At 39.4% G+C, this 13330-nt stretch overlaps 1 protein-coding gene and 1 long non-coding RNA gene across 2 annotated transcripts; one reads left to right on the top strand and one right to left on the bottom strand.

Annotated features, from left to right (window-relative positions):
• Positions 1 to 100: 100 nt before the first annotated feature.
• LOC727136 lies at positions 101 to 5672 on the top strand. The gene is made up of 3 exons (XR_407984.2): positions 101 to 115; positions 1868 to 2269; positions 3090 to 5672. It is a non-coding gene; the product is annotated as an uncharacterized LOC727136 (long non-coding RNA).
• A 1406-nt stretch (positions 5673 to 7078) lies between these two features.
• Positions 7079 to 8671, bottom strand: LOC727131 (spidroin-2-like). Its single transcript, NM_001327965.1, is given in 3 exon segments — positions 7079 to 7359; positions 7705 to 8044; positions 8585 to 8671. Coding segments are annotated over 3 exon segments (630 nt in total). The 5' UTR covers positions 8597 to 8671; the 3' UTR covers positions 7079 to 7081.
• Between the last annotated feature and the right edge of the window lie 4659 nt (positions 8672 to 13330).

Below are 13330 nucleotides of genomic sequence, written 5' to 3'. Positions count from 1 at the left end.
TCAATATTTAGGTAAGATTCGACGGAAGCTGTCAGGGTCGAAGGAACCTGTCATCGCGACCTTCGAAGAAGACCTCCGTTTCATCTTTCGTCACGAAGGAAGAGGGGAAATCCTGGTAGGAGGAGAGTTTTCTGATATCCGCATTGTGCGTGCATCCGTTTAGGCGAGGCAGTCGGTTGCCCACGCGCCTGGATTGTCGCCTGGAATGACGGTCTCATTGTAGTCGGATACGCGTGTGTTACGGCGGGCACCAGCCTAGCAATGGATCACCGAGCTTCGTGCCACGGATCGTTTCGAATATCATTGTTGGGCGTAGCTTGGGCGCACTTTCGAAGGTGGTAAAGGTGACCGGCGACGCGATTGTTCGAATAATTGTTCCCAGGCAGAGGCCAAGTCCTTTAACGGATTTAATTGCGCGCCTCGTCCCAGGGAAGAAGAAAGGAAGAGCCATCTTTTTCTCGGAACAATCTCTCCCGCTTCTTCTGAAAAGCTTGCTTTTTCTTCTTCAATAATTGAACGTAGCTCGAAGGAAATCTTTTGTAACTTGTCATTATATTCTATATATTATTTTATATTGTTATAAAGGGAATCGATCTGGTAAGGATCGCCTCTTCTCGCTTCTTTTTTTATTCTTCGAATAAATTTACTTCTCTTCGTTCGAATTAATCTCTCCGTTTTTTATATATTTTCTTATTTTTCTTCTTGCCTCGGGAATGATATACGTTAAATTTTCGACTTCAAAGGGGAGAGATCGCGTCGCGATCTTTCTTCCATTTACGAGCTTTAAAAAATTGTGTGTTGGAAGATTGGTGTTGCGCAGGTGTTAGGATCAGATATCGAAGATCACGCGATGTCCAATCGTTTACGAGGAGAATCGAGAACGGGGACATATTTCTTGGCGTGACATAAGGTGCATAAAGGAGTGACGGATCAAGAACGACAGGGATATTTTAGATTTACGGTCCACAGGCTAGTTTTACACGCGACTATGCACCTTTTTCCAGTGCGGCTGGATAGAGAATTTAGTGGAAAAATAGCGGAAACAGGCCGACAGATGCGTAGCTCTTGTTTCTCGATCGCGTGTCCCTTTTTTGGTCGCCATAGAAATAATGCGCATCGTTGGATTTACACGGTTTACGATTACAAAGTTCGAAATGGGAGAATAGGAGAGGATTATCAAACCATTTTAGAGAAACGGGATCCCCATTGTCTCGGATAACGTTTGTCCGCGATATTGTTTTCCAATTTTGTCCGGCGTAATTTTCAATTTACAGGCAATTTACAGGAAATAGGCAGGTGATAAAAAAATTTACACGAAAATACTGGGAATAAAAACTATCGGAACGTCCATGTTAATCGAACTTGCATTGACAACTTGGTTGTGTATTGGCAAACAGATTTTGGATTAAAACTAATTGAAATCAGTCAGTTTCGATTAAATTGTAAATTTAAAGTTTAGGTAATAGCAATTAATCATTTTGTGTTTTTTAACCACACTGATAAGTTATAATATTGATTCGAGAATGGATAAAAACAAGAGTGGATTTAAGATAGAAAAGAAAAAAAAACAAAAGTGTCAACGTGATTCCAATCTTAATTCCTTTCTGAAAAATAAAACTTGTTAAAAATATAACTCTGCATAAAAAAGAAAGACCTTTACCTCATCAAAAGTGTGTATAATTATAAAAAGGAAGTACGTTGCAAGAGCATTGTCTTGCAAGGAAGAAGTTGGGAAACACTGGTTTAAACGCATTGTTATTTCAATATCTGAACGCTGATAGATCATTATTATGTCCCGCATGGGTGTGGTGGTGTCACCAGTTCGATCCAATATTGCATCACCTTATTTACACCTTTGTTGTTGCAGGAGAGACAACACAGGAGCTTTTTCACCCCGTCACGGTCCGCCACAGCCCCGCCCTTACCCCCGATAAGTTCACCGACCCACGTGCTCCCGTGTGTCGCCTATAAAAGCTCACTTACCATCAACTTGCACGCCAATGTTCCTCCGTGATGGCCGATGGAAAGTCGCTGCTCGGAATCTCGTCGGCCTCACTCGTCCACAGGGGGACGTGTCACCTACGTTGTCCACCTATCTCCACCGGATAGAGAAGCCGAGAAACTGGCGTGATCGATGGATCGTCGAGATTCTCGAAAAAAATTGGCCTTCCTATCCCCCGAGGAGGCCGCCGGACCAACCCCGAAACGGACGAGCCACGATCCTTCGTTCCAATAGCGTCGACACCAGCCCGCCTCGTCCAACTTTCAGGTAAGTCGGCCAACGAGTTTAACGTTCGCTAGAGGCAGAAATCGTTTGTTAAATCCGGGGAGGGGAAATATAAATGGGATTTCCAAGATTTTCAACAACTCGAATCGCGAATTCCCCAACTTTTGTCGAATATTTATAGCGAGTTGAGAACGAGTGAGTTTTTGATAAAATTGAAGATCCCAAGATTTTCCAAATTCTTACGTATAATATCCTAAATATTATCCGGAATTTTCCAAGTTTTTCTCCCCCACAATTCCCTAATATTTATCATGCGCAACTTTGGAACAAGTTGTCGGAGAGATCCGAGAATGTCTCTTCCTTCTTTCCTCCCTCTCTCCTTCCATTCGTTTCAAACGAAAGAATTAGACTGTGACGCGTACAAAACGGCCACGTTTCTCAATTTCCACGACGGTGGTGCATCGGTCGAGCGGATCGGGGTGTGAATAACGATCGAGGCAAGAGGAGAGAGAGAGATAGAGAGAGAGAGGACGCGGCATGCGCGCAAGATTTATCCTCCCGTTCCTGGACCGATTTTCTGATCTGCGAACGCGGCGTTACGTTACCAAAACCTTATAAATAAGGCTTCGTTGAAAAATAACCGGTTATTTCCCCGCCCTCTCGACCAACGATCCACCGCGAGATCGTGTCTCGAGCTAGATGTTTAAACAAGGATCTACGATCACGTCGTGATCCCTGCGTGTCTACGCGTCGTTCATACAAAGACGTCGATTTCTTTCTTTCTTTCTTTCTTTTCTTTCCTCTAACGAACATTTCTTCTCTCCTCTCCTTGGCCACTTGCTATGATTTTTGTATTCCATAGGCGATTCAATGGATGTGGAAGGAGCAGCGCGTCGAAGGATTCATCGATCGGCCTTCCTCGATCTCCGCCAACCCGTTATAAACAGACAACCGTATCTACCTCGTTATCGGCCACACCTTCTTTCTCTTCGTCCCTTGACGACGCGACACCTCGCGAAAACAATCCGGATCTCTCGTTAAGGTTCGGTTACCTCGTAGCATGGATCATAGATATGTGGCCGGCTTGCAATTCGTGACAAAGTATATGATTTATCGCCATCTAGCCGATCGTTGAGGAATGACGAGAAAGAAAGAGAGAGAGAGAGAGAGTGGGATTGGGAAAGGATTTTAAAAATTTGTTTTAATTTTATTTATAATATAACGTTATTGGTTAAAAATTATCATGTAAAGTGAAATTTTCTATTCATTCAGTCATTAAGCAATAATGTATATTTTATCATATAGAGAGGATCGTTGTATGTATAAAGTTTTTTTATAATAAATGATTCTTTCATCATCGAAGAAGGGAGAAGATTTTTATATTGTTCCATTATGGCGAAAATTCTCGTTAGTAGGGAAAACTTTTCCGATCGATCTAATAATAAAAATAAGAAGAGGAAAGAGGGAGAGGGAGGGGGAAGTCTATTCTTAGATTTATCATGGCACTTATTCCCGTTTTCATGTTCGGTGTTCAATTTCTCTCCTCCATAAAATCCCCATCGTTACGTGCCCTATTGTTTTAGATTCAATTCCCGTTGAAAACCTTCTTAGATATCTGACCAGAATTATTTATGAGACGACGTGACGTTTCGTATTGCGGCATTTGATTCTACAAAATATAGAAAGAAATTGGGGATATTGTGGGTCGTTGTTCCATTCCCTTTATTAGGATCTTTTCTAGATAAATATAATTTCAAAAACTGAACGAATACCGAGTTTATCGTAACAAACTATCCACTCCTTTAAAGCGATATATTTATTATTTCGATCGAGCAAAAAAAGAAACGAAGTTAGAAATTTTGCTTTGCCCCTCCTCCCCCAAGAATTCGACGGCGCGGATTTTATACGGCGAGAAATGCAAGGCACGACGTTTTAAAATAGATTACGTTCAAGCGCAATAATAATTTATTGAAGTCGTAAAATGAACATCGTCTTCGCCCATATTTCTCCCATTCGTAATTCAACGTTTTACGATTTTAACGTGAAGTATGGGGGGGCAATGAATAACTGCTAACGTTGCTCGTATCGAAGTTTAAAATTAGGGCACATCGCTTACCCACTTCTTTAATTCCACTGGCATTGTGCGAGAGAGAAATGTGAAATTTGCGATAAATAATCCATTTTCCTGCGTAATTTAAACACACACTCACATACATACACGCGTTTTGATGCGATGAAGTGATCCCGGTGCAAAATGAAAAGGAAGAAGAAAAAAAAAAATTATTCTCTTTGTGAGCATCATTTTCAATTTACACATCTCGGAGGGGGAAATTCATCGCGTACAATAGTTAAACGAGAACCGCGAGAAAATAAAATATTTAATATCAACCCCGCCGCACTTTCATTCGTTTCATTCGTATTTACCATCGTTAAAAATTAAAAGGAGGGAAAAAGAAACCGAGTGGAGGGGGTGGAAAATAATTCACGTTCGATTCGTAAAATCCTCTCTCTCTCTCTCTCTTTCAAAGATTACAATTCCACGATTCACGACCTGGATCTATTTTTCCATGAGCCGAGGAGCAACGACTACTCGATCGTGAATCAACGTGATGGATAGCCGAGAGCTTCATTTTTATTTGATCCATTAAAAAAAAAAAAAAACAAATCGGTTGAATATTGTAAATCGTTGTTGCGTGCTAACCATTTAACCTGGTTAAATTGAAATCGAAATGACCTTTTCGAGAATTCGATGCGACTGTTGATCGATGACGAAATTGATTGTGACGCGGCACAACGATTTTCCCATAAAGAAGGCCAAGTCGTTCGATATTCGTCCTAGCCATCGCGAAATGCCTCGAGATTCCGATAATAAATCTTCTCAAAGGAATAGAAGATGAAGGCTGGCTAGTAGTTAAATCGGTCTCGTTCTCACGATTGTTCTCTCGTGAATCTACTCTCGCGAATAAATCTTCCATCCGTCGTCAGATCTGGTTTACATCGAGTTTCTTTACGTTAAGAATCACGATGGCGTGCTTCTGTATTCTGTTCCTTCTAATCTATCGTGATTTTGATCGATCAATTTAATCAAAATCATCGACTCGTAATATTTTATCATCGTATCCTTCCCTCTTAAAATGTAGAAATGTAAATTGCGATCAAACGTTACTCCTAATCTTTCCTCCCTCTTCGTGGATTAAACTTTCAAACACGAATTATCAAATGGATCCATCGGGTGAATTTCACCGGGATTTCAAACGATCGTTTATATAACGTAAATGCCTCCGTGCGTTCCACAGAGCCTGGTAGCCTCGAAGCAAACAACTTGAATGGCCATTGTTTCGTCGTAAAAACGTAATGAAACGGCTTGGCTAGGCGAAAAATATTCCCTCCCATGGTCGCGCGATCTGTGGCGAAGATCGGCCTTTGAAAAAAAAAAAAAAAAAAAGGGGGAAAAAATAGAAAGGAAAAGAAAAAAGCATACGGTAATTGTCGTGTATAGATTCAACGCGATAGAGCCAGCGCAGTCGAACAACCGCCGTAGATAACGCAATTCTCGTGTACGACCTTCTGTGAATTATGGTCTCGCGGTTCGTTAGCTCGACCTTATTCAAATCGACCGCGCCCCCGCACACCTGTGTGCCCGCGGATCGATCTACAGATCGATTTTTCCCCGGACAATGTCGCGAAAATCCGACTCGTTGTTTGTTTCACGATTGCCAGACCGTGTCGCGAGCCACACGTCTAGCGACCTTACCCTTTACTACGGCCAATGATATGTTACGCGCAATACGCTAAGAGGCTGAGTGAACCCGGCTCGTTGCACCAGCGATTTATACAGGTAGAACTTTGAAATTTAATTCGACAACGTTCTTGATCAGAATTAATCAGAATTTAAGTTGACAATAATGAGAAAACAATCCTCTGTATATACGAAAATTTTGACAATATAAAGAGGATATACTCGTTGAGTTAAAAAGAAGAATTCGAGGCTGAAGAGTAGTTTGGATTTTTATTTGTATCCACTATCGTTCGTATCGTTTGCTGACACTTCGAGATCTTCAGCACTTTGTATTATCTCTCTCTTTCTCAATCTACCCTTAATCGTCGCTTCTTGTAAGTGTCAAATTTCCACGGTGAAACACAGCGGAACCGACACGGCGATAAGGATCGAGAACCGATAAAACGTAAAACGTTTTCGTGATCTGCCTGTATAGTAGCATGATCTATATATATATATTAAATCTCCTATTCGAGAAAGTTTTTAATTTTTCCCTTTCCTTTTTAGTCGATGAAAAAATACCCGTAATCGATATTCAAAATAGAAATAGATTCAAAATTCACGGGATACGATCTTTCTCCTCTCTTTACTCTTAAAACGTGCATCAATTATTTTACAGCTCGTTAAAACGGGACGAGTAACGAATTTAAAGCGAACTAAAGGTTTAAGCCGTGTATATATATAAAACTCGATTAAACTATAGAAGCGTGGAAGAGTTAACAACGCGATTAAACGTGTGTAACTAAATCGCGTGTATTATTATACGAGATCAGAATTAAAGTTACGCTATACGAATATATATATGTATATTATATCTATGAAAATGTACGTTACAAACTATTTATTATCTATTCCTTTTTTTAGAAAATAATAATAACAATAATAATAAAATATAACCGTATAAAAACCGACCATGCATACAAAAATCGTGATATTCGTTAAAAGAGGGATCGTCGCGAAACAAATCTAAACAACGGATCGGACAACACATCGATACCTTGACTGGACGCTTCGATCGACGAGATTTTATTCTCCTGATTTTCTTCCTTTCCTTCTGTCTCATCCAACAGGACTCGTTACCAATGGCCAGAGTGGCCAGAGTGGATCGCTCCGTAACCTGTCCCGTGGGCAGTGATTTTGCCGGAGGGGCCGGCGATCACCACCGATCCAGCGTGGGGACCGGATACCGCCGCGGTTCCCGAATGAGGTCCGGAGAGCACGGCACCATGGGACGCCGGCCCCGCGAGAATCGCACCGTGAGACGCTGGACCCGCTATCACCGCTCCGTGGCTGCCAACTCCCGCGAATGTCGGGTATCCCGCGTAACTGTAGGCCGGGCCCGCGTATCCGACACCTGCAACACACGCTCCTTCGTCAGAAATAAGGTAAATATTCGCAAGCACTGTAAATTTCCGAGAATTTCGCTGTAGAACCTCGCTCATCACCTGTTATTTCAATATATGAGCAATATTTACCATTAGATTCGAAGAAATATATTTATTACAAATAAAAGAATATGTATCTGTAACTTTAGCTTCCAAAATGTTTATTTAATTTTATTTAGTAAGAGAGAAGGAGTGGATAGACGGAGAAAGATGATGTTTATTTTATATTATACATTGAATCGTTGATAGAAATTTCAAAGGAATGAATTATTTGAAATGGACATTTCTTTTTAATTAAATGTAAATTCGCTCACCGACTCCTCCATCGTAGGGACCAGCATCGTAGCCCTCAACGTGAGCGGGTCCGGCAACGGAAGCAGTGACAACGGCAGAGCCGGCCACAGCACCGGAAACGTGCACCGGCCCAGCAACTGATCCGGACAGCTTAGCCGGTCCTATGGACGGCGCTGCCACCATGGTGGATCCGATGTGAGGACCGGCTACGCTGGCCGGTCCCAAGGCTGGACCAGCGACCGCCACGCCGTGAGCGTATCCAAGGTGACCACCGTAGCCACCGTGATATCCACTCCAAATAGCATCGCGACGCTGACGGGGCGCAGCTGCGACCAAGACGAGAAAAGCTAGCAGGATCACCTGGAAGAAAGTAAGTGTCAAAATCAAATTTATTTGTCGTTTCAAGAAGATCAAACTGATCATTAAATCGTTAATATATTACACAACTTTGAATTCTTCGAGATTAATCAATTTATAAATTGCGTAAGAGAGGCAACACAAGTTGGGAGGGATATAGAAATAAATTAAATTTAATATATTGCACAAGTTTGAATTTCTCGAGATTAATCAATTTATAAATTGCATAAGTTGGGAGGGATATAAAAATAAATTTTTATAAATCTCGAAACGTAAATAAATGTCAATAAAAAGGAGTCAATTTTTATCGAGTCTGTGCTTGATTTTTGAAACGAGAACTGATGTAAGAGGTTCACATCAGTGCCGGTTTTTCTTCGTTACTTCCGGTGTCCAAACCACTTCAACCAATTTCGCGAGAAAATTTCTATCGACGGGATATTAATCTCTGATTAAAATCTGATTACTTTTAAACGATGAGAGTGAAAAAAGAAGTTGTTTCGTGGCGGGAAAATCACTATTCCGCGGGGATCACGGAATACTTACGAGGGCCTTCATCTTCCTCATCGACCGATTGCTGAGTGTGCCCACGAACCATTTGATCCGACTTTATATACCGTTCTAGGATGCCCGACCGCGCCTCCGATTGATCCCTTCAAATCATATCCGCTGATGGTGCAGCCTCAGCCATTGTGCAAGAAGGTCAGCATCCGGCACACCCACCCTTGGGACACGGGGCCCCTTGGCTGACCTTCAACCAGAATATTGCGAAACTCTCATTCGGAATTTGTCCCATTTATCACCGTTTTCCCTTCATCGATGCTCCTTTCTTGTTTTATCTTCTGATGGAATTCGAAGAATAAAGTTCGAAAATGTATTTTATTCGAAAATTTTTACGGATTCACGGAAATAAATGTTACTCTTGTAAAGTTGTGCCATTTCACGAATGTTTTGGAGAAAAATTTCGTTGAATAGGGACCGTGAAATGAAACCGTTATGACAGTGGAAGAATAAAATAATCCATAATTTCGCTTCGATTCTTTTTTCCTTTCCATTCGTAAATTTTTATTTTCCAAATCTTCAACCAAAGTGGAACGTTCCCAAGGCACAAAAAATAGATAAAAGAAAAAAAAAAGAAAGAAAAATTGTATCCTTTGAAGCGATCAAGTAATAAACGGACGAAGATTGATTTCATGGATCGATCGATCGACGACAAAACGTCCGTCCCCGCTACGTTTAACGTTGTTGATGGAATAGATTTATCGTGTACCGGCCGTCATCGATCTCTTTTTACAGGGCGGAACTCGGTAAAGTTATGCAGAAAGGCCGTCTTTCGTCAAATGGAACTTTCGGTATTCGCCTCGAGTCCCGCTTTGTGCCGAACGGGCAAAGTTCGATCGTTTCGTTGCGCGGCATAATGGGATCGGGCGTTTCTCCTGGCTATTCATGGGAACGTTTTCGTCCCCGGTAATCTCGAAATCGTTGCGATTCGCAGCTTCCACGCTCGCAAAACATTCGATCGATTTTCATTAAACGTCACCGAGAGAGAAACGGAGTTAAGGAAGAAATATAATTACACACAAAGTTGTGTGTTCATAAAAATCCAAGCTATAAGAAATTTAATTTTGGTTTGGAATTTATACAGTGTATTAATTACGAAGCAAATATAAAATTTCTTATCATTTCAGAATTTCGAATCTGTTGGAAGAGAGTGAATAGAGTAATGATATGTTAATTTCCAATTGAATCATATTGCGAAAAATTTATTTATAAAAAGCACAAAGTATGTAATGATAGCTTGGAATAAATCATTACAATTTCGAGTAATTCAAATACTTTTCTCACTGTATATATTCGAGGATCGCACGAAAGGGAAAAAAAAGAGAAAAAAACGTATTCTCCTCGGTGAAGATAAATGGCAGTGGTTGATACCGCCTTGCGTACGGAACAAAGGAATCGATTAGACGGGCGTAAAAGCGGCGTAATTAGCGTAATTTTCGATTTCTCCGGCGATAAAGGGGACGAATAACAGGTAACCGGCACAGGCGTGATCTTCAACCTACGGTATAATTGGCCTGAATGTTTCAAGCGTTTCCAACGTTGTTCCTCCGTAATTATCGACTTATTGCGTCAATTAGTCCTTTGCACTCCCCTTTGCCCCGCACCAACGCAATCTATAAATTAAGGAATAACGAGATTTTGCGAAACACCTATGTCGCATCTATCAAACTTACTATCGCCTCTTCAAATTCTTCGAATAACTCTTAATAATTCATCCGCAATCGATGCTTAAATCTCTTCCACCTTAATTACACCGTTCTTCGTATTCGCATTTGCATATTCGAATTTTATCGAACGAATATTCCAATTACTTTTCTTAATTTCTCATGGATCCGACGAATCAGAAGAATGAACGAATATATCTTTTTTTCACGTCACTCGTACAATTAAAATCGAGGGCACAAAACTGTATTCGTTCTCGTCCGTCGAAAAATCGTGGGTGGATAACGGCGTCATCCTCGGTGAGGCAATCGATTGGCAACAAGTCGAGGCTGGCAACATTATGGGTGAGAAAGAGTCACGTTCTCAGGGATTAATACGGTTTTTCCTTCGCTGTATAACGGGACGAGAGCGTGTCGAGTCGCGAACGTGACCTTTATTGGATGGTGGCCGAGGAAAAAGATCTTCACGTTGCTCCAATTATCGCAATGGCGGATCGATACACGATTCACGTTAAGAATTGCGTCCATCCTCGATGCTTCCGTTCGATTCACGTTCGAATCTTCGATTAACTGCGTTCTATTATCGTACAGGTTTCCGCGGAGAACCGTGTGAAACTGTATCGACGCTTCTGTTTATTGTTGTCAAGATTGGCTAATCTAGGCTCACGTATCGATGCTAATTGTTCCCCCTCCTCTTTTTTGTTTGTAAACTTGTTAAGGAATACTTTCTTTGTTCGAGCATTTTAAATGAAATTGAAAATTCTTCGAGTTATTAATTCTTTTTTAATTAATTATTCGAATGGTGTTAAATCGTCGGTGTATATAGGATCGTTTCGATATATTAATATATTTGAAATGAATATTGTAGTTTTTGTTGGTTAAATTGTTGAATTTATTAATTTCAATATATATAAAACAAGCTCAGTAGAAATATACATTTTATACGTTCGCAGATTTATTTAATGCATTTTTCTCACGATAAGCGATAAATAATGAAATTTAATATTACAAAAATACCCGTGTTGTGTAAGCTATTGTATTCAATTTATTCTGTCACTTGCGTGCAATACTCGTAAACGCAAATATAAAATTTACGTAACTTGTTTATCGCTTGGAAATTTTTACCATGCAAATTTCGCTATTAATTAATGAGTTATATATACGCGAAAAATTATTAAATAACTAAAATTTGTTCCTATTCTCTACTAACTTTAACACTTTTTAATTAAAAAATTCAATCGAAAAATAAAAAAGCTGCAATCCGAATATTAACGTGAATTCATTCCGCGTATTTTCTATTTTTTCCTTCTTCTTCTTCTACATCAAAACTTCCTTATCAATTAAATATATAATTAATTTACTATCGAGAATAATGTTATCAGAACATGATAACGATCTTCAGTATCAACTTATGCATTGTAGAAACTGTATCAATCCCAAGATTGGCAGATTTCGATTTCAATTCGTGCTTCTTGAAATTTGTATCCTCGCTGTGGATAGAATGAAGGAATGGGATTGATCAATGCTAATGGTGGGACTGACATTTGCAGTCATTGTCTGCGCCGGGAGCAATGCATCGGGATTCTTATGAGAGCAGAGCAGCCTACTGTTCCGTTCCAACTCGATACGCTGTCCGAATCGCTTCCAATTTAAGATCGTTCCGTGTGAAATTAAGCGAAAGATCAGAGACGAAAGGTTATCGTGCGGGACTCTCTCGCATCTTGTTTTATTTCTTGTCATAATTTTCGTGGCTGGATCGTATACTCTTGGAAAATTGACTCGACGTGAAAGCAAGAGTAGAAGGATAAGAAAATTTCAACGAGAAGATTTTTATTTTCACGAGTACTTTTATACGATTGAGAAGCAAGAATCGTTTATTATTAATTGTAAAACATAGCATGTCTTCAAGATATCAGAATTTTCAGTTTATTCTCAAATCCTGTATTATTTATTCCTGTAAATTGTGAATCTAAGATCTCAAAGTGTTAATCGACGACATCAGGAGCTTTTGTTCTCTTGTCTTAATTTTTTGAGTTCGATTTCGAGATCTCAAGCATCACTGACTCAACGACCTTGGCCGCAAAACCCGAGTGCAAGCAGAGATTCTTCTTCTGGGAACTCGTGTAAGAATCGCACACCCCCGAGAGTGAAAGGACCACGCCTGATCGGTGCTATACCTTTTATATCTTTTATCCCGTTGGCGGGAATTACGAAACGATTCCCTGTGATTCAACGCTGTTCTCTGTAATTTGAACGATGAAAATGCAAAATGAATCTCACATTCACCGAATCCTATTTCATAATTTCTCCTTCTCGGAATAAAAATATTTGCTGGTTTATCCTGTATATTTAGACATTCTATCATGAAACTCGGTGATTTGATTCTGATTTGTGAAAGAAATTCTTAATGGGCGATTCATTAAATAAGGATCCTGGATTTAAGGGTTTCCTGGGAGAAAGTGGAAGCAAAGTTTACCAAAAACTTTGAATAAATAATCTTGACTCGTTTGGAAGAAGATAAAAAAGTTGTTTTATCAATTTCATTCTGGAATCACTTCGTACTCTTGTTTTAATAAATACTCTAAAGTTTCTTTAATTCCTTTTATTTTTTCTGTTTTTTTATTCTGTTCTGATGTTGCAAAATGACAAATATGATTCTTTTATCGACGCTGCTTCTAATATGTTGAATATATAAATTAATTCTAATTTGGAAACAATTTAATTCAATATTTAAACTCGAAAACAATTTGTCTCGATGTGATGAATCCATTTCTGAAACAATATGCTGAATAATATATTATAGATGATACAAATTTAAAAGATACTTCTTTTTGCAACAATAAAAAAAATAGAATTATATATAAAAAAGTTGAAAGCAATTTATAAATATATATCACTTTAAATTTCTTCAAAATTGTATCATCAGATAAAAAATTATATCTACTTATATCGATAATAGTCGAAATATCTGTTTCATGTATATATATATAAATACAATTTGTTTAAAATATATATACAGACAATGCCACGATTTCCACGTGGAAACTGAAATCTCTGACAGAGATTCATT

This window comes from Apis mellifera, linkage group LG4 (genome assembly GCF_003254395.2).
Source record: "Apis mellifera strain DH4 linkage group LG4, Amel_HAv3.1, whole genome shotgun sequence".
NCBI lineage: Eukaryota > Metazoa > Arthropoda > Insecta > Hymenoptera > Apidae > Apis > Apis mellifera.
The sequence above is the reverse complement of the archived record's forward strand: the minus strand, read 5'-3'. Positions and strand labels throughout refer to the sequence as shown.